Below are 24,790 nucleotides of genomic sequence, written 5' to 3' on the forward strand. Positions count from 1 at the left end.
GCACCCAAATTCTTAAAGGAAAAGTTAAGTGAGTTATAGATTCATTATCCAACAAGAGATAGAATGCTCTGTAAAATAATTTTGGTTATATTAAATAAAAAAAGCTTGTGTACAAAGCTTTATGTTTTCCCTTTCCTGTTTACCTTTTATGCTTCCCTAGAGTTTTGTATTTTAAAGTAATATTTTCTATTTAACTCTGGTCTTTTCATCAGGAATACTTGAAAGTGCTCAATTTCATTAAATATCCATTTTCCCCTGAAGGATAATACTCACTTTTGCTGGGGAGGTCATTTTTAGTTGTAATTCTAGCTTGTTTGCCTTACAAAAATAGAAAACTGGGAAACAATTTTTATAACAAGTGTCTTTGATAAAGACCTCATCTCTAAAATATATAGAAAACAGTCAAATATTTGAATAAGTTATGATATATGAATGTAATGGAATATTACTGTTCTTTAAAAAATGATTTTCTTTTTCAAAAAAGCTTGGAAAGGCTTACATGAACTGATTCTGAGTGAAGTGAGCAGAATCAACATTGTACACAGTAACATTATGAGATGATCAACTGTGACAGACTTAGCTCTTCTCAGGAATGTACTGACCCAAGAAAATTCCAACAGATTTGGGATGAAAAATGCCAGCTATATCCAGAGAGAGAACTACTAAAGCTGAATGTGGTTGAAGCATAGTGTTTTCACATCTTTTTTTGTTTGCTTTTCTTTTTCTCGTTTTTCCCCCTTTTGGTTTGATTTTTCTTGTAAACGTGACGAATATGGAAATATGTTTAAAAGGATTATTGCACATGTTTAACCTATATCAGACTCCTTGTTTTCTTGGGAAAAGAAGAAGCAAGGGAGAGAGGGAGCAAAATTTTGGAACAAAAGTCTTTATAAAAATGAATGCTAAAAATGATTTTTATATGTATTTGGAAAAATAAAATACTACTTTAATTAGGAGGGAAAAAAAGAGATTATCAAAGAAAACTGCCCTGATATTCTATTTTGTAAAATAGAAATTGAAAGACTCCACTAATCACCTCTTAAAAGAAGTCCCAAAATGAAAATTCTCAGGAATATTAGAACCAAATTTCAGAGCTCTAAGGTCAAGGAAAAATATTGCAAGCAGCCAGAAACAAACATATTCAAGTTATCATTGAACCACAGTCAGGATATCACAAAATTTGGCAGCTTTTACATTAAAGGAGCTGAGGTCTTAGAATATGATATCCCAGAAGGCAAACAAGCTACAATTACAACTAAGAATGACCTCCCCAGCAAAAGTGAGTATAACTCTTCAGGGGAAAATGGATATTTAATGAAATCGAGCACTTTCAAGTATTCCTGATGAAAAGACCAGAGCTAAATAGAAAATATTACTTTAAAATACAAAACTCTAGGTAAGGGGCAGCTAGATGGGGCAGTGGATAGAGCACCGGCCTTGAATTCAGGAGGACCCAGAGTTCAAATGTGATCTCAGACACTTAACACTTCCTAGCTGTGTGACCCTAGGCAAGTCACTCAACCCCAGCCTCAAAAACAAAACAAAACAAAACAAACAAACAACAACAACAAAAAAAAAACCTCTAGGGAAGCATAAAAAGGTAAACTGGAAAAGGAAAACATAAAGAGACTTAATAAGGTTAAATTGTTTATATTCCTATGTACTACTTGTCACTCATATGAACTTTCTTCATTATTAGGACAGTTAGATGCCATATATAGACAGACTGCAAAGGTGTGAATTGACAATATTTGGAAGAAATACAGAAAAAAAACAAGAAGTGTGAAAGAATACCTTAGGGAAAAGAAAAGGTGGAATGAGGTAAATTATCTCACATGAAAGAGCTTTTACAAGTAAAGCAAAAGATGGAGGAGGTTTGGGGAAAGTTTGGCCCCTACTCTCATCAGAACTATTCATTTGGGTATATAAATCTATCTTACTTTATAGGAAAATTATGAGGGAAAGGAAGTAAAAGCAAAGTACTACTTCATTTCTATTAGTGTGTTGCTAATAAGACAGAAAAATAAAATGATAAATGTTGGAGGGATGTGGGAAAAGTGTTTAATTCAATCATTTTGGAGAGAAATTTGAAACCATGCCCCAAAACTATAAAATTATGCATGCCTTTTGACCCATTAATACCACTATTAGGTCTGTAACCCAAGAGATTTTTTTTTAAAGAAAAAGGACTTTTATGTACAAAAATAACACCTCTTTTCTGGTGGCAAAGAATTATAAACTCAAGGAATGCTCATCAATTGGAGGAATGGCTGAAGAAGTTGTGGTATATGACTGTGATGGAATACTATTGTGCTATAAGAAACAATGAGCAAGAAGCTCTCAGAAAAACCAACTCTGAAAGACTTGTAATGAAAAATGCTATCCATTCCCAGAGAAAGAACTAATAAGAGTCTGAATACAGACTGAATCATATTTTTTTACTTTATTTTTCCTAAGGTTCTTTTCTTTTCTATTTTCTTTTTACCATAACTAATATAGATATATTTTAAATGATTATATATGTATAACAAATAACAAATTTCTTGCCTTCTCAATGGGAGTAGGTGGTTCGGTGAAGGAAGGAAGAAAATTTGGAATTCAAAATTTAAAATGAATGTTAAAAATGATTTTTATATGTAATTGGGGAAAAATAAAAGTGCTGCCATTTCACATCTCTCAGATTGGTCATGATGACAGAAAAAGATAATGACAACTATTGGAAGATATGAGAAAAACTGGGACATTAATGCATTTCTGATAGAGCTGTGAAATAATCCTGCCATTCTGGAGAGCAATCTGGAATTATGCCCAATAGGGTACTATGCATACCCTTTGATCCACAAGTCTCACTACTGGGTCTGTATACCAAAGAGAACATAAAAGAGAGAAGGGACCTATAAAGTTCTTGAATTGAATAACTTGAGTTCTCACCTTGTCATCCTAACATGGACCCACATGTGAAAAATGTTTGTGGCAACCCTTTTTGCAGTGGCAAGAAATTGGAAATTGAGTAGCTATACATCAATTGTAGAGTGGCTGAATAAATTATGGTATATGAATGTTATTAAATATTATTATTCTATAAGAAATGATCAGCAGAATGATTTCAGAAAAGCTTGGAAAGACTTAAGTGAACTGATGCTAAGCAAAGTGATAAAAATAAGAGAACACTGTTCACACCAACAAGATTATGTGATCATCAACTGTGATAGACTTGGCTCTTTTCAACAATGAGGTGATTCAAGGAAAATTTGAAAAACATGGTCTGTAAAATGCCAATTATAAACAGAGAGCACTATGGACACTGAATATGGTTTGGAACACAGTATTTTCACCTTTTTGCTGTTCTCTATTTTTCCTTTCTCATAGTTTTTTTTCCCTTTTAAATCTGATTTTTTTGTGTGTAGCATGAGGAATATGGAAATAAGTTTAGAAAACTGGTGCCTGTTTAACTTATATCAGATTGCTGGCTGTCGTGGAAAGGGGAAAGAAGAAAAGAAAAAAATTTTGGAACACAAGGTTTTGCAAAGGTGAAAATTGAAAACTATCTTTGTATATAGTTAGAAAAACCTAAATACTATTACAAATTATGTTATATAGTATATCTTTGTAGGAGGGATGTGGGGTAAAATTAGGCGATGTATAACCAAAAGAGTAATAAAATTTATTTTTTAAAAATCAAGAAAGAAAAAGAAAAAGTATTAAATATATTTTTAAAAAGATACATACTTGCCAAAAATTGATTTAATTCCCCCATGAAATAAATCTTTAGATTCACATCTTATGCAAAAGATGATATACAATATATAAATAAACCCATGAACACACATATGCTCATATATATGCCACCCAAATTTGGGGCAGCAAATTCATCAAGACAGATCTCTAATAAAAATTACTGCAGTAAAAACAGAACAAACTTACAAAGCAATTTTTGAGTAATGAAAAATATAGACACATTACACACAAACTAAAATGTTAAAATATAAGTATGTAAAGTGCAGTGATTTTCCCTTTTGCTATCAAGTAGGCATACTCTCCCTCTGTGTTAATAATCCTATAAAATCTTCTGATTCAATGCAACTCATTAATACATTTAAAAGTATACACCTGGAGAGTAAAAATGTCTACTTTGCAGGCAATGGGTTTCTTGTTACCTGATGATATCTTCCAAGTCAATTTAACATATTAATATCAGTTTAAAAATTACAAACCTGGATGATAGTAAGTCTGCTTCAGGTGAAATGGGTTACAACAACTGGCCAAACATTTAGCTATACCACCTGTTTTTTATTTTGTTTTTTGCTTTAGGGCAAGGGTTATTAACCTGAGATTTGTGAACTTTTGTTTTTTAAAATATTTTTATATAAACAGTTTTCCTTATAATGTACATTTAATTTTATGAACTTAAGAATATTATTCTGAAAAGAGGTTGAGTTTTCATTAGCCTATCAAAAAGGGGTCCATCAAACACAAAAGGTCATGAACCTCATTTAATATTAGCATTTTTAAGGGGTAGTCTTTCTTCTTAGACTTTTTTGGGAGGGAGTTAAAAAACTTTCTCCATTTGCAGCTTTTCAAGTAAAATTTTATTAAATTTCTAACAAATAATAAAAATATGGACAGAAAATTGTTTTAAAGTAAAATATGAAACTTTTCATATCTTTCAAAGAATTGACTAGATTAGATTATACTGTTAAAAATACAGTAATATTATTAAAGAAAAAAAAATCTACTTCTGCCTGACATAAATACATACATATGTATAAATAGTTTTGTGTGTGAGATACACAAATGTTATCTTCAGACACATACACACACAAATGTGTTTACTTGTATTGATTCTCTTTATATATTTTTCCATGATTCTTATATATTTATCCCTGATTCTCTTTATATATTTATCCACATAATTCATTTTTTCCTTTAGAATTTAAATTCTTTAAGTGTAGAAACAGCAGTCTCTTTTTTGTATCTTCCTAAATACAAATGCTCCAAAGCCTACAACAATGCCTAGAGCAAACAGAGTAAATCCTGGAACACAACACCAGGAGTTAACACAGAGGACACTACCTGGACCTGGAATCTGAAAGATCTAAGAGCATATGTAGCTTCAGAAACTTACTAGCTATTCTCATTTAGCTGCTGTCTGATTCAATAGTTAAATTCACCTACCTCCCAAGGTTGTTTTGAGGCTCAAGTGAGATCTTATTTGCAAAATGTATCAAAAACTTTAAAGTGTTACAGAAATCTTAGTCTTTTTAGTATCAATTATAAATTATGGGTCACAGACTGTCCTGATGTCAATACCCTCCTACTCAACCATTTCTCAACAACACCTGTAATATGACCACCAGAAAAACTGCTTCCAGTATTTGGATGAAGTTAATCTACTTAGTTTTAGAAGTCCTGCCTTGGACCCAGTTATCTTTCTCAGTAAATGAGTGTGCACAAGCTCAATTATCCTGTTAGAAGTAGCTGGTCCTAGACCACAACTAACCAGAATGTGGGAATGATTAGTAGAAAACTCAAGAAGGATAAAAATTGAGAAAAAATTCTCAAATTTATTTTAAAAATCACTGAAAACATGATATTTGCCTCTACAGTAGTGGTCCTCAAACTTTTTAAATAGGGGGCCAGTTCACTGTCCCTCAGACTATTGGAGGTCCGAACTATAGTAAAAACAGAAACACACACTCTGTTCTCCACCCCTCAGCCCATTTGCCATAACTTGGCAGGCCGCATAAATGTCCTTAGCAAGAGCATCTGGCCCACTGGCCGTAGTTTGAGAACCCCTGCTCTAGAGAGATGTAATGGACTCAATGTAAAATGAGTTCTATTTCCTAATTCTTTCTTTTTTTTTTGGGGGGGGGGGAATTGGATGGCAAGGCAGAACATGGCTAATTCAGAAATTTATACCACATGACTATATATCTGGAATGGATTTATTTTTCTTGCCTTCTCAATGGATGAGAGAAGTAGAGGAATTGAATTGAAAATGAAAATAAAATTTAATGAAAAATATTTTTAAAAGAAATCACTAGCAATTCTGGAGATATATTATTATATTATTATATAATAATATTATATACATATATATTATTATATAATAAGGTCAGATGCCAGACTTCAAGGTGTCAAGAAGTAGAAGAGAGGAACAGAAGAAATAAAGAGAGTAAATAGTAGGAGATTTAATGTAAAAGGGAGGAGACAGCTTGACAAGATGTCACATCAAAACATGATAAAGAATGTAGGATTCCTGAGTGCTTCTTCTTTATTTTTTTTCCAAAGCAACAAGGAAAGAGCCAGTAAGTAGAGAGTAAAGAAAATGATGAAAGGGTGGGGAGAGATGAATGAAGAGGAAAAACTACTATATAGGATAGGAAGCTCAAAGGTACAAGTCTAAGGGCTAATCACAGTGGAGAGGAACACTTCATCCCAGACTAGAATAAAGGAGATGACTATATGAGATGTAAGCCCCGTATTTTCTTATTTAAATATAGTTGAGGCCCTCTCCTGAGAGGGAGAGGGGAGGAGTGTGGGAAGCTGGAGGAGAGATGAGGAAGTTTGTGTGGAGTGTAACAGAGTTAATCAAGGAAGGAGAAGAGGACTGCCTTGGTATATTGAGGACCTAATTGAGAGTCTGAGGTAGACATTGTCAGCACAGTACTAGATCCAGTGTCATTCACTGCTTCAGCAGAAGTAGAAATCAAGGCAGATGATAGTGGGTAACACAAGGCACAAGCACCAAGAGGACAAGGGATTCAAGGACAGAGAAGTGTGTGATTAACTTAATAGACTATAAGAGGCAAGACTGGAAAGGATTTTCAGGATAGGAATGAAAAGAGAAGTCCTAACCATACAGGCTCAGAGGACTCCACAGGATTACAATGAGGAGTGGGCAGTGCAGGGCACAGAGCATCACCTAGTAGCCTCCAGATATTATGCTTCCAGCAGCTCCTCAATTACTCCTTTTAGGGCTAATATAAAATGATGCTCATGGGCACATGCAGAACAGGGAAGTCTGGCCTCAGTAAAGCTCTAAGCTAATGATCTTAAGTAGATTTGGGCCAGTAACCTCATTTTTCTGGAATGTTAATTTCCTTATCTTCATCTGCAACAAGCTGAGGCTGAACTAATAAGCTCTAAGGTTTCAATGACTATAATTCTCCAGAATTACTATCTTTTTAAAAATTTTTTTACTTAATTAAGCCTATATTTACTATCTATAACTAGATCATAAGCTCTTTTTGAGGGCAAAGATCATTCCTCATATTTCTCCATATCTTCTACAATCCTTCTACAAAATAGGAACTCAAATACTTGAGGACTGACTAATTAAAAACGATGCAAACAGATATAGTATGAAAGATGGCAACTTACCTCTCTAATTCTCTTGATCTGAATGTAATTTAATCGTCCCCAGTCAAGTTCATCCTTTAAAATTACACAAATGTGTAAGTCAGTAATAGTTAAAATTATTTCGTAACTTTGAACTAGTGTGACCATATAATTACACTCCAATAAATAATATGTTAATAAACCAAGTTTCTTTTTTTAACTGCTCCAACAAATTATTTATGGAAGTCACAATGAATGTCACCAATCCTTCAAGTTAAACATTCCTTGTCCTAAAAAGTCCCAATTCTCCATGAAAACAGGTACAATGTAGCTCCACGTGCACAAATTAATTGTTTCTTTCAATGTGCATGAATACAAAGAAGGAAGGGAAGGAGGGAAGGAAAAAGGAAAGGACAAACTTTGGACTATAACTATGATTTCAATGATATAAGAATACCCAGTAAAGAAAACCCATCTCTCAGTGAAGGTGAACACTCACAACTAATGGTCAAAGGAGTGCCTGGGCCCTGAGAGGTTGAATGAACATCCCAGGATCACAGAGCCAGATTGTGTCAGAGACAGAACTTCAATTCAAGTTTCAATATATCTACCATGTCATGCTGTGTCCCAGTGTTGGAGAGCAGTTTAAACACAAGGCTTAAAACTTGTGATCAAAAATAAGTAAAGACAAAGGATTATAGATTCCTTGATTATGCAAGAGGTGTTCTACTGGGGTATATTATGTGGATTTACTGATATATTACAGCCAAATCAGTTGCTTGGTCTTGCAACTAACAGTGTAGGATCCAAAACATTTATCAAGTGGAAACTTGGGCTAATTTTAGAAAAAGCTGGCTCATCTGGGTTTTTTATATAGAACAAAAAGAATAATGGCCTTGAGAGCCTAAGGACTTAGATTTAAGTCCTGACTCTAATTCAGACTATCTGGATCTAACTTCAATTTCCTCAACTTGAAAATGGGGATAATAAATATTTATACTAGCTAATTCCAAGGGAGGCACTCTGTTATAGTGGAGAGGGTTGAATTTGTGAGGTTGACCCAAGTTAAAAATTACCTCTGACAATGACTGGCTGTGTGACCATAGGCGAGATTTTCTGAGCCTCACCTAATATTCAAGGGATCTAAATGATAAATCAGTTGGAATCCATGTTGATGGAAGTTTACACACATATAAATACAGGTATTTTATGTACTGTCATCACAAGATTAAGTGACTTACAAAACTGAAAAGTCCATACAAAAGTAAGCTTTTAATGTTTTGTTATACTAATTGTTAGTGACAGACTCATTAGGATTAACCCCTATTACCCAGACTGTTGCTCATACTATCTATGCTATCATATTCCATATATAATGGATAAAAAGAGGATGAAAACATTCTGAAATTCCCTCTTTTGCATCATTCAATATACAATAAAACAAAAAGGAAAAATAATTTACCTTTGGATGTCGAAATTCTCCTCTTTGTCTGCAGGCTTGCCAAGTCTAAAAGGTTTCCCACAAATTCCAATATTTTATTAGTTAATTATCTTATGCAGAAATTCTAGATACATATTTCAATTGAAAACTTAATTGATAGTATTTAACATATAATTTATGAAGTTAAAATTTAATAATGTTGCCATCAATAGCTTTACAAAGATTTTATTAATTTTAATAGCTTATGAGTTTAATGAATTTCTATGGCCAAAAAAAATTCATTCCTATCAAATAGTTGACAAACCTTTCCATATTTAGACTATGCCTTAGATAGCAGACACAATGTGAAGCTAGGATCCAATCTGAAATCTTTTCAGAATGTTAAAATCTACCAAAACTGCAACACTGCTGGCATAGTCTTTAACAAACCAGGATCAACTTTAACTCTCATGAGGCATTATACTAAGATTTTTCTGAAATATTCACATTATGAGCTCCAAGTGAAAAATATGAAGCATTATTGAATTACTGAAAGCTTTCAGATCAGAACTTTTTAGAAGTAAAAGTAACAGTAAATGTCCTTGTCAAATGAACATTTTCACTAAACACTAGAGAACTTACTTTAAAAGCTTCAACAAGCGCAATGCAATCACTCTTACTGTTGCCAGAAAAATTCATTTTATTCTGTGAATTAAACCAAAAACAATGTGTGATCCAAAAATCCTTCGAGTAAACAAACATTTAAAAATATGAATATTAAATACCTATATCCATCAAGATGCTGTCTGAAAGGCATTGCAAAAAAATTCTTCAATGAGAGAGCTGCAGCTATCAAAAGAGAAAGAGAGAGATTAACTTTTTTAGCATGGTGTTATCCAAACTACTCATAAACATTTTTTTCTTCTTATACTCACCTATGATAAGGCATTCTTCTAGACATCCAAAGACATGTCCAAGCACTATTAATTTACCAAGTTGCTGATCTACAGGAAGTTGGGCCAAAACCCGTCCTAAGAAAGTCAGTTCACCATCATGGGGATTTTCTTCTTCTCTCTGCCCACTAACAGCAAGTGCTCCTACCTTTATATAAAGTGATTAATTGTTATTATTAGCAATACAGAAAAGGTATACCTTACTTTATAAAATACAATAGAAATAGTTGTAAGACCTATGAAAATGTTAGTCAAATAATTGTGTGTGTGTGTGTGTACGAAAGAAAAAAGAGACAAAGGAGGAAAGAAATATGTAACAATGCAGAACAAAAGTTTGATATCTATATTTAAGAGCTCATTTAAGGGGCAGCTGCTAGGTAATGCAGTACATAGAGCACCAGTCCTGAAGTCAGGAGGACCTGAGTTCAAATTTGGCCTAAGACACTCAACACTTCCTAGCTGTGTGACCCTAGGGAAGTCACTTAACCTCAACTACCTTGTTTAAAAGAGAGAGAGGGAGGGAGGGAGGGAGGGAGGGAGAGAGAGAGAGAGAGAGAGAGAGAGAGAGAGAGAGAGAGAGAGAGAGAGAGAGAGAGAGAGAGAGAGAGGGAGAGAGGGAGAGAGGGAGAGAGGGAGAGAGGAGAGAGAGAGAGAGAGAGAGAGAGAGAGAGAGAGAGAGAGAGAGAGAGAGAGAGAGAGAGAGAGAGAGAGAGAAACACCTCATTCATTTTGTAGGTTGGTTAAATCTCAAAATATTCTTCCATATAAATATCATACCTGGTTGGTAGAGGTTCTCTTAAGACAGTTCCATATTCCCTCTCCCTGAACTTCCAAACAATTTAAGCCACAATGGATCTGAAATATGCTACTATCCTAAATAATACAGAACCTAAATATTTTATATTTGTCTCTTATGGTAAATGCATTCTGAGGTACAATTTAAGCAGTCAGGTACTAATCTTTCAAATTTTAGCAAATTTTTGCAAATTTTCAAATCTCAGCAAAATTTATTTGTTATTTTTGAAATGAATTGCTGAAATTTCTTTCTGCTATAGCCATAGGTGTAGGTGTGAAAGGTGGGATGTTTACAGCTGCACCCTTTCCCATCCCTGTCAAAGGTTCTATCAAGATAAGAAGTAGAGACTGAGGCTAAAAATTGACTAGGAAATGAGCTAATTCTTAAGCAATGAGTGGATTTGTAGCAATGAAGTAGAAGAAAAATGAAAGGGAAGAAGTTTTTTTTTCCTTTTTTTTTTTTTTATTAATTTTATAATTATAATTTTTTTGACAGTACATATTGCATGGGTAATTTTTTTTTACAACATTATCCCTTGTATTCACTTCTTTTCCAAATTTTCCCCTCCCTCCCTTAGATGACAGGCAAGGGAAGAAGTTTTCAATGAAAGAAGGAGGAAAAGTAAGAGTTCCTAGAGACTGAGAAGATATACTCCCTAACTTACAACACTATATGTATGGGTGATTATGGTGATGATGATGTAAAGACTAAACTTAAGTCAACCCTCCTTAATGTAAAGAAATTACAGGATTCAAATGATCCTTTTAATGAAGTTTCATAAAGCCTGAAGTCTTTTTATGTCTAAAATTGTAAAACTTTTTAAAAGTTAAATGCATTTATCATCTTTGAAAGTTCAGATTTATTTATTTTAGATGGTCATTAAAAATCATACCAATACTTCAGTTATATAGAGGTCAAACATCTGGGAAAGGGAAGAGAAGAATAGAAGAAACAAAAGAAGAAATAACCTACAAAAACAGCCAATAAGAAGATTGCATTACATGTGACATACTTTGACAGCCAGAAGGGAATTAATTTCTTTATGAGTAGAAGGCTATACAACAAATCAGAAGGCTATTAGGCTATTCAAACACCAAGAAACTCAGATGGTAGATGGATGGCACAATCTAGGACATTCAACAAATACCTTCCTGCCCCACAGATCTAGGGTGGCCTGAGGAGACTATCTACACCTGAATGATGTACCACATCAGGGTAAAGAAAAGTTCCAGGCACTGAAAAGTGCACCCAGAGGAGAACATTCAAAAACAAACATTGCTCATAGCCCTTAAGTGGAGGAGGGTCTCACCTCTAGCTTCTAGCCCAACCTGAAGCTTATAGAAGAATAACCAGAGTACGAAGTCCCAAAGACAAACATCTTATTGGATAGGGACTGGGACCAGCAACAGTCTGTTGCTCAGATCCAAATCCAGGTCAAGAACTTCCAGAATTAAGAGGACAGAGTCAACAATCAAGCTTTACTCTGAATTAGACCACTAGGGAAAAATTGAAAAGTCTCTGGCCTGAGCTCAGTCTGAAAGCCTGGAATAAAGCTGTTCTGTTTTCTGGAAAAAAAAAAAAAAAAAAAAAGCAACAGGATAAGCCCATAACTTCCTCTAGAAGTTCCCAGAGTATGGCCCTAATATCAGGTCCAAAGTCTGCTTCTGGAAGAATGAGCAAGCAAAAATAAGAATCCCATTATAAAGGGCTAATATGATAAGATGAAGATAATAAGATGATAAATGAAGCCTTAAACAAAAAACAGCCTGGGGCACAAATTCAAGTAGAATTTCTGGAAAAGAAGGAAGAGTTAAAAACAAGAGTTTAAAATATTTTTATAAATGAATGAGAACACTATTCAAAAGTATTGGGAAGGTAATTAATAAATTAACACAAGAGGTACAAAACCTAATCCAAGAAACAAATGCTCTGGAAATTAAAATGGACCAAAAAGAAACCAATTACTTCAGGAGAGAACTAGAAATATATTAAAACTTAATCAAGACTTAAATATTCACAGCAATACAATAATCCAATACAATTCTAAAGGACTTATGAGGAACAATGCTATTTACAGAGGAAAAAAGTGGAGTATGAATGTAGATTATTGCACAGTCAACGTTAATGTTTCCAGGATAAGAAGATAAATAGTTGGGGCAGCTAGGTGGTGCAGTGGATAGAGCACCAGCTTTGAATTCAGGAGGACCCGAGTTCAAATCTAGTCTCAGACACTTAACACTTCCTAGCTGTATACACTTTACACTTCCTAGCTGTGTGACCCTGGGCAAGTCACTTAACCGTAGCCTAAAAAAAAGAAAAAGAAAAAGAAGATAAATAGTTAAATGGGAAAAAAAGAAGTCTTTGTATTAAATTTCTCTGGAAAGGGCTTGCCAATCAACATATAGAAATAATAAAATAAATGAATATGCATATATGCATGTATGTGTATATAAATATACATAAATGAGACCGATTCCCTGATAAAAGTCAAAGGATATGAATAATTTTCTTCAAAATATTTATATCCACATTAAAAAAAAATGCTTCAGATCACTGGCAGTAAGAGAAATGCAAATCAAAATCATTGAGGTTTCATTTCATACTTTTGCAAACTGGCCAAAAAACAAATAAACAAATGGCATCTTTTTAAACCCCCTCTTTTCTCATTAAGAACATTTAGACAAAGAATCCTACCTCTTTTAGCAGAAGGATGGTCCGTTCAATATCACCAAGACTGGGTGGAGAAAGAGCAGTTGCCAGCAAAGCTCTTGGCTCACCCATATCAAGCAACTTTACTTTTAAAATTGTGCTTCCTAGTGGACAGCGCTAAAAGTTAAAAAAATAAAAAAGTAAGTTGAACTCAGGAATAGTGGCTCACATTTCTTCAGCATTAATATTTATAACTCTTTCCTCTTAACAAGTAAGATAAGTAACCAGGATTATTCTTTCCTCTCTCCACCTGTCCATCCTTTGCCTCCACACGCCTCTCTTTTACACACACACACACACACACACACACACACACACACACACACAAACACACACATTTTTTTTGAGTGGGGGGGTTAATTTTTTACAAAAAATTTATGCATAGGTAATTTTCCAGTATTGACAATTGCAAAACCTTTTGTTTCAACTTTTCCCCTTCTTCCCTCCTACCCCTCTTCCCCCAGATGGCAGATTGACCAATACATGTTAAATATATTAAAGTATAAGTTAAATACAATATATGCCCAAACAGTTATTTTGCTGTACAAAAAGAATCGGACTTTGAAACAGACACACACCCTTTCTAAACCAAAGAAGAGAGGGGTTCTTTTTTGTTCTGAGCTTTTAAAGTTCATCAAAAGCTCTGACTTGCTTGTGATCACATAGCTCTTATGTGCCGAGTAAGCAGTGGAGCTGGGTCTCAAAATTCCTACACTTCACTGCTTATTTCATAATATCAGACAGCCTTGAATAGGAAACTGTGAAAATCTTTGAAAGGAATTAACTTTCTGATACAAGTCTACTCCAAAGATTTTTCTTCTAATCTTCTAACAGATTTTTATAGCAAGCATGTAGAAGTTTAACTCTTGTACTGATGACAAATTGTGTTATCTGACTGACTAAATTGGAGAAAGCTCACCAGGTTGGCCACAATTTGATACATGCATAAAGATATATGTAAGTCATATATCTGCATCTATAATGTTTTATTTTCAAGGCAACAACCATTTATTAAGCTTATCTACAAGAGACATGGTAGAGATATAAAGACAAAAACAAAACAGTCCTTAAGGAACTCATTCTACTGGAGAGATTTTACACATATATAGTAAATAAATTCAGTATATATAAGAATACAAAGGCTGATAAATTGTTTCAGCTGTATCAGCTCTCTCCAAGGCAGCCTATAATACTAAATAGTCCTATAAAATGTGGAAGAATTGAAATATACATTTAAGATTCAAAAGAAAAACCTGTTATTATAATTAACAAACCAGTTTTATCAATTTTAGCTAATGAAAAAAGAAATAGAAAAAGGAAACGGTCACTTGATAAAGCCAAGGAAAGAACTAAGACTTACTATTAGTTTTGAATCTAACGGTTCAATGGAATGAAATAAATTAAAATCTGGTTGGTTCTCAGATTCCTCCATTTGAAAGGAATAAAAAAAAACCAGTCAATAATTAATTTTAACTGACAATTAAAATGAATATAGGGCTAATTCTTAAGTTGTCAGTCAATAAACATTTATTAAGGGCCTACTATGGTTAGGCACTGTTCTTAACATTAAGGAGCCACAAAGAAGCAAAAAGACAATCCCTGACCTCAAGAAGCTCACAATCTAATGGGTGAGATGACATACAAACAATATGGCAACAGATTAAACAGAGGAGATGACAGAGAATAAGGAAAAGTGGGAGGATAGAGATAAAGGAAAGGAAATTTGGAAGGGAGGGAAAGGGAGGACAAGATAAAAAAGTTCAGTTTTGTATATGCTGAGTTTGAAATTGTCTTTAGGACATGTCCAATAAATAGATAGCTGGAGAAATTAAGTGAGGATAGGTAGATATGAGAATCATCAACATTGAATTAATAATTAAATCCATGAGATCCAATGCATCATAAATACACTAATGATGGAGAAGAAGGGGGAAAGGAAACCCAGGAAAGAGCTCTTAGGGACATCCATAGTTAAGCAGGCATGACCTGGCTGAGGTAATCTAGCAAAGAAAACTAAGTAGTAATGGTCAGATAGGTAAGAGGAGAGAGAAAAAGAGTCATGGAAAACCTAAAAAGAAGACAATTTTAGGACATGAGAGTGATCAATAGTGTTAAAAAACTGTAAAAAGAGATCAAGAAGAATGAGAATTGATAAAAGTCTATGAAATTTGTTAAGTAATCATTGGTAATTTGGAAAGAATAATCACAGTTGAATAATGAGGCTGGAACCCAGATTGTAGAAAGTTAAGAAGATGGTGAGAAAAGTGGAAGAGTTGTACTAAATGTAAAGAAAAAACATTCCACATTAAATTCAACAATTTTAATTGAACATCCCAGCTATTCAGTAACAGGTATAATCAAAACACAATGGGCATCCTTTTTTGACTAAAAAGAACACAGAAAATGAAGTTCATTATCTATAAAATAAGAAAAACCTAACAAAATCTAGCATGTTTCTACAATCAGAACTTAAAATAATTAGTACATTTTAAGATATCCAAATTATGCAATTATATCACCAATAAAAGTAAAAAAAACAGCATTTAAGAAAAACAATTTTATGAGTTCAAAAAAATGCTTAGAAAATACTTTCATAATCCAATATTTCTAACAATTTCTAATTTCTAAAGTAAGTAATATAGTACTAGTAGTGAAATGCTGTATTTTAATGAGATTCAATGAAAAATAATATAATTTTATTAATCTTCAAAGAAAACATTTTATTCATTTATTTATGATTTATACTGCACCTAACTTTCAAAATAATTTAAGAAGACATATAGAATTAAATATAACATAAAAAGTTAGAATGTGGAGAAATACACTATGTAGGATTTTTGGGAAGACAAACAAAAATAATAGTGAATGACATACAAATGGGTTGCAATTTATGAAAAATGAAAGGAAATAATTCATTGAAATGTATAAAAAGATAAGATTTCTGTAATAAAAATAAAACCAATGTCATCTATAAAGAACATTCAGATTATGTTACAAATCACACAAAAAGAGCCATTTCCTACATTTTGGTCCTAAATGTGGCTCTGGCATAAATTTCTTAAAATATAAAACAAGAAAGATAATTTGCTGGATTAAATTTCATTAAATCTAATGAAAGAGAATATTTGAATCCATCTGTGTGGATTGCCTATTTCAAGAAACTCAAGTTAAGGAGATATACATTACATAGATCCTCATATGGAGAAAATTACCTTAAGAATTTGCTAACCACTCCTATATAAAACACACCAGTTTTCTTTTTTTTTTTTTTTTTTTTTTTTTTTTTTAATTTTTATTTTATTTTATAATTATAACATTTTTTGACAGTACATATGCATGGGTAATTTTTTACAACATTATCCCTTGCACTTACTTCTATTCAGATTTTTTCCCTTCCTCCCCCAAACCCCTCCCCCAGATGGCAAGCAGTCTTATATATGTTAAATATATTACAGTATAATTTAGATACAATATATGTGTGTAGAACCGAATTTTTTGTTGCACAGGAAGAATTGGATTCAGAAGGTAAAAATAACAGTTTACATTCATTTCCCATTGTTCCTTTTCTGGATGTAGCTGGTTCTTTCCATCATTAATCAATTGGAATTGGATTAGCTCTTCTCTATGTTGAAGAAATCCACTTCCATCAGCATACATCCTCGTACAGTATCATTGTTGAAGTGTATAATGATCTTCTGGTTCTGCTCGTTTCACTCAGCATCAGTTGATGTAAGTCTCTCCAAGCCTCTCTATATTTCTCCTGTTGGTCATTTCTTATAGAACAATAATATTCCATAACATTCATATACCATAGTTTACCCAACCATTCTCCAATTGATGGACATCCATTCATCTTCCAGCTTCTAGCCACTATGAAAAGGGCTGCCACAAACATTTTGGCACATACAGGACCCTTTCCCTTCTCTAGTAGTTCCTTGGGGTATAAGCCCAGTAGTAGTATGGCTGGGTCAAAGGGTATGCACATTTTGATAACTTTTTGGGCATAATTCCAGATTGCTCTCCAGAATGGTTGGATTCTTTCACAACTCCACCAACAATGCATCAGTGTCCCAGTTTTCCCACAGCCCCTCCAACATTCATCGTTATTTGTTCCTGTCATCTTAGCCAATCTGACAGGTGTGTAATGATACCTCAGAGTTGTCTTAATTTGCATTTCTCTGATCAATAGTGATTTGGAACACTCTTTCATATGAGTGGAAATAGTTTTAATTTCATCATCTGAAAATTGTCTGTTCATATCCTTTGACCATTTATCAATTGGAGAATGGCTTGATTTCTTATAGATTAAAGTCAATTCTCTGTATATTTTGGAGATGAGGCCTTTATCAGAACCTTTAACTGTAAAAATTTTTTCCCAATTTGTTACTTCCCTTCTAATCTTGTTTGCATTAGTTTTGTTTGTGCAGAAACTCTTTAATTTGGTGTAATCAAAATGTTCTATTTTGTGATCAATAATGGTCTCTAGTTCTCCCTTGGACACAAACTCCTTCCTCCTCCACAAGTCTGAGAGGTAAACCATCCCATGTTCCTCCAATTTATTTATGATTTCGTTCTTTATGCCTAAATCTTGGACCCATTTTGATCTAATCTTAGTATGTGGTGTTAAATGTGGGTCCATGCCTAGTTTCTGCCATACTAATTTCCAGTTTTCCCAGCAGTTTTTGTCAAATAATGAATTCTTATCCCAAAATTTGGGATCTTTGGGTTTGTCAAAGATTAGATTGCTATTTTTATTCACTATCTTGTCCTGTGAACCTAACCTATGCCACTGATCAACTAGTCTATTTCTTAGCCAATACCAAATGGTTTTGGTGACTGTTGCTTTATAATATAGCTTTAAATCAGGTACACTTAGACCACCTTCCTCTGACTTTTTTTTCATTAGTTCCCTTGCAATTCTCGACCTTTTATTCTTCCATATGAATTTTGTTGTTATTTTTTCTAGGTCATTAAAATAGTTTCTTGGGAGTCTGATTGGTATAGCACTAAATAAATAGATTAGTTTGGGAAGTATTGTCATCTTTATTATATTCGCTCGGCCTATCCAAGAACATTGAATGTCTTTCCAATTATTTAAATCTGACTTTATTTTTGTGGCAAGTGTTTTGTAATTTTGCTCATATAATTCCTGACTCTCCTTTGGTAGATATATTCCCAAATATTTGATACTATCGACTGTTATTTTGAATGGAATTTCTCTTTGTATCTCTTGCTGTTGGATTGTGTTGGTAATGTATAAAAATCCTGAGGATTTATGTGGATTTATTTTGTATCCTGCGACTTTGCTAAAATTCTGAATTATTTCTAATAGCTTTTTAGCAGAGTCTTTGGGGTTCTCTAAGTATACCATCATGTCATCTGCGAAAAGTGACAATTTGATTTCTTCATTTCCTACTCTAATTCCTTGGATCTCTTTCTCGGCTCTTATTGCCAAGGCTAGAGTTTCTAGTACTATATTGAATAGTAATGGTGATAGTGGGCAACCTTGTTTCACTCCTGATCTAACAGGGAAAGGTTCTAGTTTATCACCATTACATATGATGTTTACTGAAGGTTTTAAATATATGCTCCTTATTATTTTAAGGAATAGTCCATTTATTCCTATACTCTCAAGCGTTTTTAGTAGGAATGGATGTTGGATTTTATCAAATGCCTTTTCTGCATCTATTGAGATGATCATATGGTTTTTATTAATTTGATTATTAATATGGTCAATTATACTAATAGTTTTCCTAATATTAAACCAGCCCTGCATTCCTGGTATAAATCCCACTTGGTCATAGTGTATTATTCTGGGGATGATTTTCTGAAGTCTATTTGCTAATATCTTATTTAAGATTTTAGCATCAATATTCATTAAGGAAATTGGTCTATAGTTTTCTTTCTCAGTTTTCGATCTACCTGGTTTAAGTATCAGTACCATGTCTGTGTCATAGAAGGAATTTGGTAGGACTCCTTCAATCCCTATTTTTTCAAATAGTTTACATAGCATTGGAGTTAGTTGTTCTTTAAATGTTTGGTAGAATTCACCTGTAAATCCATCTGGTCCTGGGGACTTTTTCTTAGGAAGTTGGTTAATAGCTTGGTCTATTTCTTTTTCTGAGATGGGACTATTTAGACTACTTACTTCTTCCTCTGTTAATCTGGGCAAGCTATATTTTTGAAGGTATTCTTCCATTTCATTTAAGTTATCAAATTTATCGGCATAAAGTTGAGCAAAGTAGCTCCTAACTATTGTTCTAATTTCCTCTTCATTAGTGGTGAGTTCACCCTTTTCATTTTCAAGACTATCAATTTGCTTTTTCTCTTTCCTTTTTTTAATCAGGTTTACTAAGGGTTTGTCTATTTTGTTGGTTTTTTCATAAAACCAACTCTTAGTTTTATTAATTAATTCAATAGTTTTTTTACTTTCAATTTTATTAATCTCACCTTTTATTTTTTGAATTTCAAGTTTTGTGTTTGTCTGGGGGTTTTTAATTTGTTCCTTTTCTAGCAATTTTAGTTGTAAACCCAATTCGTTGGCCCTCTCTTTCTCTATTTTATGCAAGTAGGCCTGTAGAGATATAAAACTTCCCCTAATTACTGCTTTGGCTGTATCCCACACATTTTGGTATGATGTCTCATTATTGTCATTTTCTTGGGTGAAGTTATTAATTATGTCTATGATTTGCTGTTTTACCCAATCATTCTTTAGTATAAGATTATTTAGTTTCCAATTATTTTTTGGTCTATTTTCCCCTGGCTTTTTATTAAATGTTATTTTGATTGCATTATGGTCTGAAAAGGATGCATTTACTATTTCTGCCTTACTGCATTTGATTTTGAGGTTTTTATGCCCTAGTATATGATCAATTTTTGTATAGGTTCCATGAACTGCTGAGAAGAAAGTATATTCCTTTCTGTCTCCATTTAGCTTTCGCCAAAGATCTATCATATCAAACTTTTCTAGTATTCTATTTACCTCTTTGACTTCTTTCTTATTTATTTTGTGGTTTGATTTATCTAATTCTGATAGTGCAAGGTTGAGATCTCCCGCTATTATAGTTTTGCTATCTATTTCCTCTTGCAGCTCTCTTAATTTCTCTTTTAAGAATTTAGATGCTGCACCACTTGGTGCATACATGTTTAATATTGATAGGGCTTCACTATTGATGCTTCCCTTTAGCAGGATATAATGCCCTTCCTTATCTCTTTTAATTAGATCAATTTTTGTTTTTGCTTGATCTGAGATGAGGATGGCTACTCCTGCTTTTTTGGTTTTGCCTGAAGCATAATAGATTCTGCTCCACCCTTTTACTTTTAGTTTGAATGTCTCATCCTGTTTCAGGTGTGTTTCCTGTAAACAACATATAGTAGGATTCTGACTTTTAATCCAGTCTGCTAACTGCTTCCTCTTTATGAGGCAGTTTGCCCCATTCACATTTATGGTTAGAAGGACTAATTCTATATTGCTTGCCATCCTATTAACCCCTGCTTATGCTTTTCCCCTTTCCTTCCCTTTTACCCTCCTATCCAGTATTAAACTGGTAAACACCACTTGCTTTTCACAGCCCTCCCTTTTTAGGATCCCTCCCCCACCTTAAAGATCCTCCCCTTATTTTATCCCTTTTCCTCAAAATTACTGTATTCCCTTCCCCTTAGCTTACTCCTTCCCTTTCACTTTTCAATGAAGTGGAAGAAGTTTCACCATAAATCGAATATGTCTATTGATACACGCTATGTTCATCTCCCTCCTTTCTTTCTCTCAGATATAATAGGTTACCTTTGCCTCTTCATGAGATGTAGTACCACCACTTTATACTTTTTTATGATATAATCTCCTTTCCACCTCTAGTTTCTAAGACAAATTGTACATATGTTCTTTACATATTTTTTTGACAGAAGTATAGTTCTCAAGATTCTTTTTACCTTTTTTAGAAGTCTCTTGAGTTCTGTATTTGAAGATTAAACCTTTTATGTAGGTCTGGTTTTTTCATCAAAAATAGATGGAATTCATTTATTTCGTTAAATGTCCATCTTCTTCCCTGGAAAATGATGCTCATTCTTGCTGGGTAAGTCACTCTTGGCTGCATACCAAGTTCCTTAGCCTTTCGGAATATCATGTTCCAGGCCCTGCGTTCTTTTAATGTGGACGCTGCTAGATCCTGTGTTATCCTTATTGTGGATCCTCCATATCTGAATTGTTTTTTTCTAGCAGCTTCCAATATCTTTTCCTTTGTCTGATGGTTCTTGAACTTGGCCACTATATTTCTTGGCGTTTTGATTTTAGGGTCCCTTTCAGTAGGTGATCGATGAATTTTCTCAATGTCTATTTTACCCTCTGTTTCCAAAACGTCTGGGCAGTTCTCTTTTATAATTTCCTCGAAAATGGTGTCCAAGCTCTTTTTTTCCTCCCATTTTTCAGGGAGTCCAATTATTCTCAAATTGTCTCTCCTGGATCTGTTTTCCAGGTCTGTTGTCTTTCTGGTAAGGTACTTGACAGTCTTTTCAATTGTCTCATTTCTCTGGTTTTGCTTGACTCCCTCTTGGTTTCTCCTTGAGTCATTCATTTCTACTTGTTCCAGTCTAATTTTCAATGATGTATTTTCTTCACTCACTTTTTTTATATCTTTTTGTAATTGTCCAATTGAGTTTTTATCTTCTATGGAATTTTTTTCCATTGTATTTTTTAGAGAGCTGATTTCTTTTTCCAGCTCTCTAATCCTGTTTTCCTTGGAGTTGTTTACCTTTTCCAGCTCACTAATCTTGTTTCTCAATGATTTGATTTCTTTATCCACTCTGTCTTTGAATGCATGGGATGACTTCTCCAGGCTCTCTTGCCAAGCTTCCCTTTCCTTTTCCCATTTCTCCTCCAGCTCTCTTGTGAGAGCCTTTTTGATTTCCTCTATGAGGTTCTTTTGTATTGAGGAGCAGCTTATATCCCTCCCAGGGGATACATCTGGGGACAGTCTGTTCCTAGTCTCCTCAGCATTTGAAGTCTGCTCCCTCTCCACACAGAAGCTGTCAATGGTTAGAGCCCTTTTGAATTTTTTGTTCATTTTGTCAGAGTAGGAATCAAAGAAAACAAACTGACAAGAGAAACAATTGGTCTGTTTTGCGGGGGATAGGGCTGGATGGTATTAATGGGCTTAAAACACACCAGTTTTCAACTGATCACTAATCTGATCTTCTACAAAGTCCAAGAACATATTAATCCATGGGAAATTTAACTCTTGACAGATCTTACCATGATTTAAAGCTTTCGATTATTAGACAACTGGAAATATATTTTGCCTAATATATCTTTTTGTCTTAAGCCTTGATAATAACAGAAAGTCTTATTCAAAGGTTTTGCCACAGAATAATGACTTTTGTTTTCATTATACTTTACTTTTTAAAAATTAATAAGCATTTATTGTCTCTCTCTTCTACTTCTTCCATTAAGAAAATTTAAAAATGCAACAAAATATGGATAATTAAGCAAAAGTCATTGGTCATGGCCAAAAATAGATTTAAAGCAACTTTAAATCCATTCTGTCAGAAGGCAGGTTAACATGCTTCATCTTGTTAATGAGAGAGAGAAAACTGTTGCTTTATATCCTTTGACCAGAATTGATCTGTTGGGAATGGTTTTCATTCTTACAAATCTCAATTAGTTCTTTATATATCTTGTATATGAGACCGTTAGCAGACAAATTTGCAATTTAATTGTTTTTTTTTCCTCATTTAAAGCATTAAGTTTTATGCAAATATTTTTTAAAATTTTTGTATAAATTGAAATTATTCACTTTTATCTTCTGTGTCTGGTCATAAACTATCTATTCTTGCCTAGTCACAAACTCTTCCTCATCAAAATATTTGAAAGGAAATTCCTAGAACAATAACTTTTTCAATCACAAAATCTCTTGAAGATGAACTACACACTAAGTAGACATGAGTTGTGACTTGTGTCTGAGGAAGGAGGATTAGAAGCCATGCAAATCACACAGACTGTTAAAAGTACTGATGCCTGTTACAATTCACCTTTCACTGGTACTTTAGAATTTGTGAAGTGTTTCTTTTGTCATAACCCTGTAACAGTTAAGCTTAGTTTAAATACAAGAAATATATTTCTGCAGTGAATGAGAAAGGATGGTCCTTTCTGTATCTAATAAGTAGAGTTCAGAAAATCGAAACAGATACATTGTTAACAGTATTATCATTAAACTGTTTCTCTCTAAGTAGGTGAATTCTTTAAAAGTGTTTGATAGTAGCCATCAATCCACTATTATTTACTTTTAACTTGTACAAAGTTTAAATACTTATTGTACCATAAGAAAAGCATATTTTTAGGCATAAGCACAAACAACAAGAGCACAGAAAAGCAATTGATATTTACTTCCAAATAGTTTTCAATATTTTAGAATAGTTGCTTTGAGTTTTCAGGAGTTTGTGCCTTATGCACAAAAATAAACAACTCTTTTTCCAAACTTATAATTATCCTATTAAACAAAAGCATAAAAATCTCTTAAGTCAGTTACAAAATTAATTTTTCTAATTTCCAAATTAAAATTTGTTCATCCACTACTGTAATAAAACTATATTATTTTCTGATTGTTAATAAAAAATTGTCAAAGAAAAAATAATTGTCAGAGAGAAAGATTAAATTCTTACCAGCATCTCAGGAACTACATGATCTGGGATACAATTTATCCAAAAGTCTTTGTGGATGAGTCTGTAACAATACCCTTTGGAAACACGCCCAGCCCGACCTTCAAGTAAAAGAAAAGATTAAAGTACTGTTTGATACAAATTACTTGCATTTTTGGCTAATGTCAAGATAAATATGTATTGGTTTAGGAAAACTTTATTTCCTAAAATTTGATGTTATAAAAAGAAAATCTGAGTATTAAGAATTTCTATAAATTAATACTTTATATCCATTAACTCTGCAGAGATTCTACTAAGGAGTTAAATTTCCAGATTTTTAATAATTAATAAAATTTTAAATGTAACATTGTTTATAAAACAAGATTTGTTTAGGGCAAATATTTTCCCATTGAATTATGTTCTAAAATCAGCTGTGTTCAAACCAAAATAAACTTGAACATAAGATAAATATAGCAAATATATCTTAAATTATATAAATCAATTTACACAAACAAGATAATACATATGTTTATCAAAATAAGTAACAAGAAAAATATCAATACTAAACATTATCATAAGTTGCAATAAATGTTAGGTATAATAAGATGTAGATATACATAAACCACACATTTCTTTAAACAATCTCAAAATTTTAAGAAACAGAGTAATCATAACAAGTTTGCAGGAAGTTTTTTCCTCTTGACAATTTTACTATCAATTGTATTATAAACAGCCTTTCCAGGCTTCTAAACATATATAAATAAGCTAGGATAGAACTTTTCCCAAAGCAACTCTACTTACAGTATCTTGAATATTACCTTTTCATTTGAACAAGGATACACAAACTCCAAAATGCAAATTTATACTTTAACTTCCTTTGATAGATACCTTCAAGAAAGATCAGGTTCCTTTATCCTAGAAAGCCTCTCTTTCTACTGATCT

General features: G+C 33.2%; 1 protein-coding gene across 1 annotated transcript in view; it reads right to left on the reverse strand.

Moving 5' to 3' along the window:
- Positions 1–24,790, reverse strand: part of TDRD9 (tudor domain containing 9) — a 175,209-nt gene that overhangs the window by 42,795 nt on the left and 107,624 nt on the right. Inside the window, exons 14-20 of the mRNA XM_074291060.1 lie at positions 23,873–23,970; positions 13,205–13,336; positions 9,697–9,862; positions 9,522–9,610; positions 9,404–9,466; positions 8,804–8,848; positions 7,384–7,437 (exon numbers count right to left, since the gene is read on the reverse strand). Coding sequence (XP_074147161.1) covers positions 7,384–7,437; positions 8,804–8,848; positions 9,404–9,466; positions 9,522–9,610; positions 9,697–9,862; positions 13,205–13,336; positions 23,873–23,970 — 647 coding nt within the window. The remainder of the gene's footprint in view (positions 1–7,383; positions 7,438–8,803; positions 8,849–9,403; positions 9,467–9,521; positions 9,611–9,696; positions 9,863–13,204; positions 13,337–23,872; positions 23,971–24,790) is intronic.

Source organism: Sminthopsis crassicaudata, chromosome 2, assembly GCF_048593235.1.
Source record: "Sminthopsis crassicaudata isolate SCR6 chromosome 2, ASM4859323v1, whole genome shotgun sequence".
In the NCBI taxonomy this organism is placed as follows: Eukaryota; Metazoa; Chordata; class Mammalia; order Dasyuromorphia; family Dasyuridae; genus Sminthopsis; species Sminthopsis crassicaudata.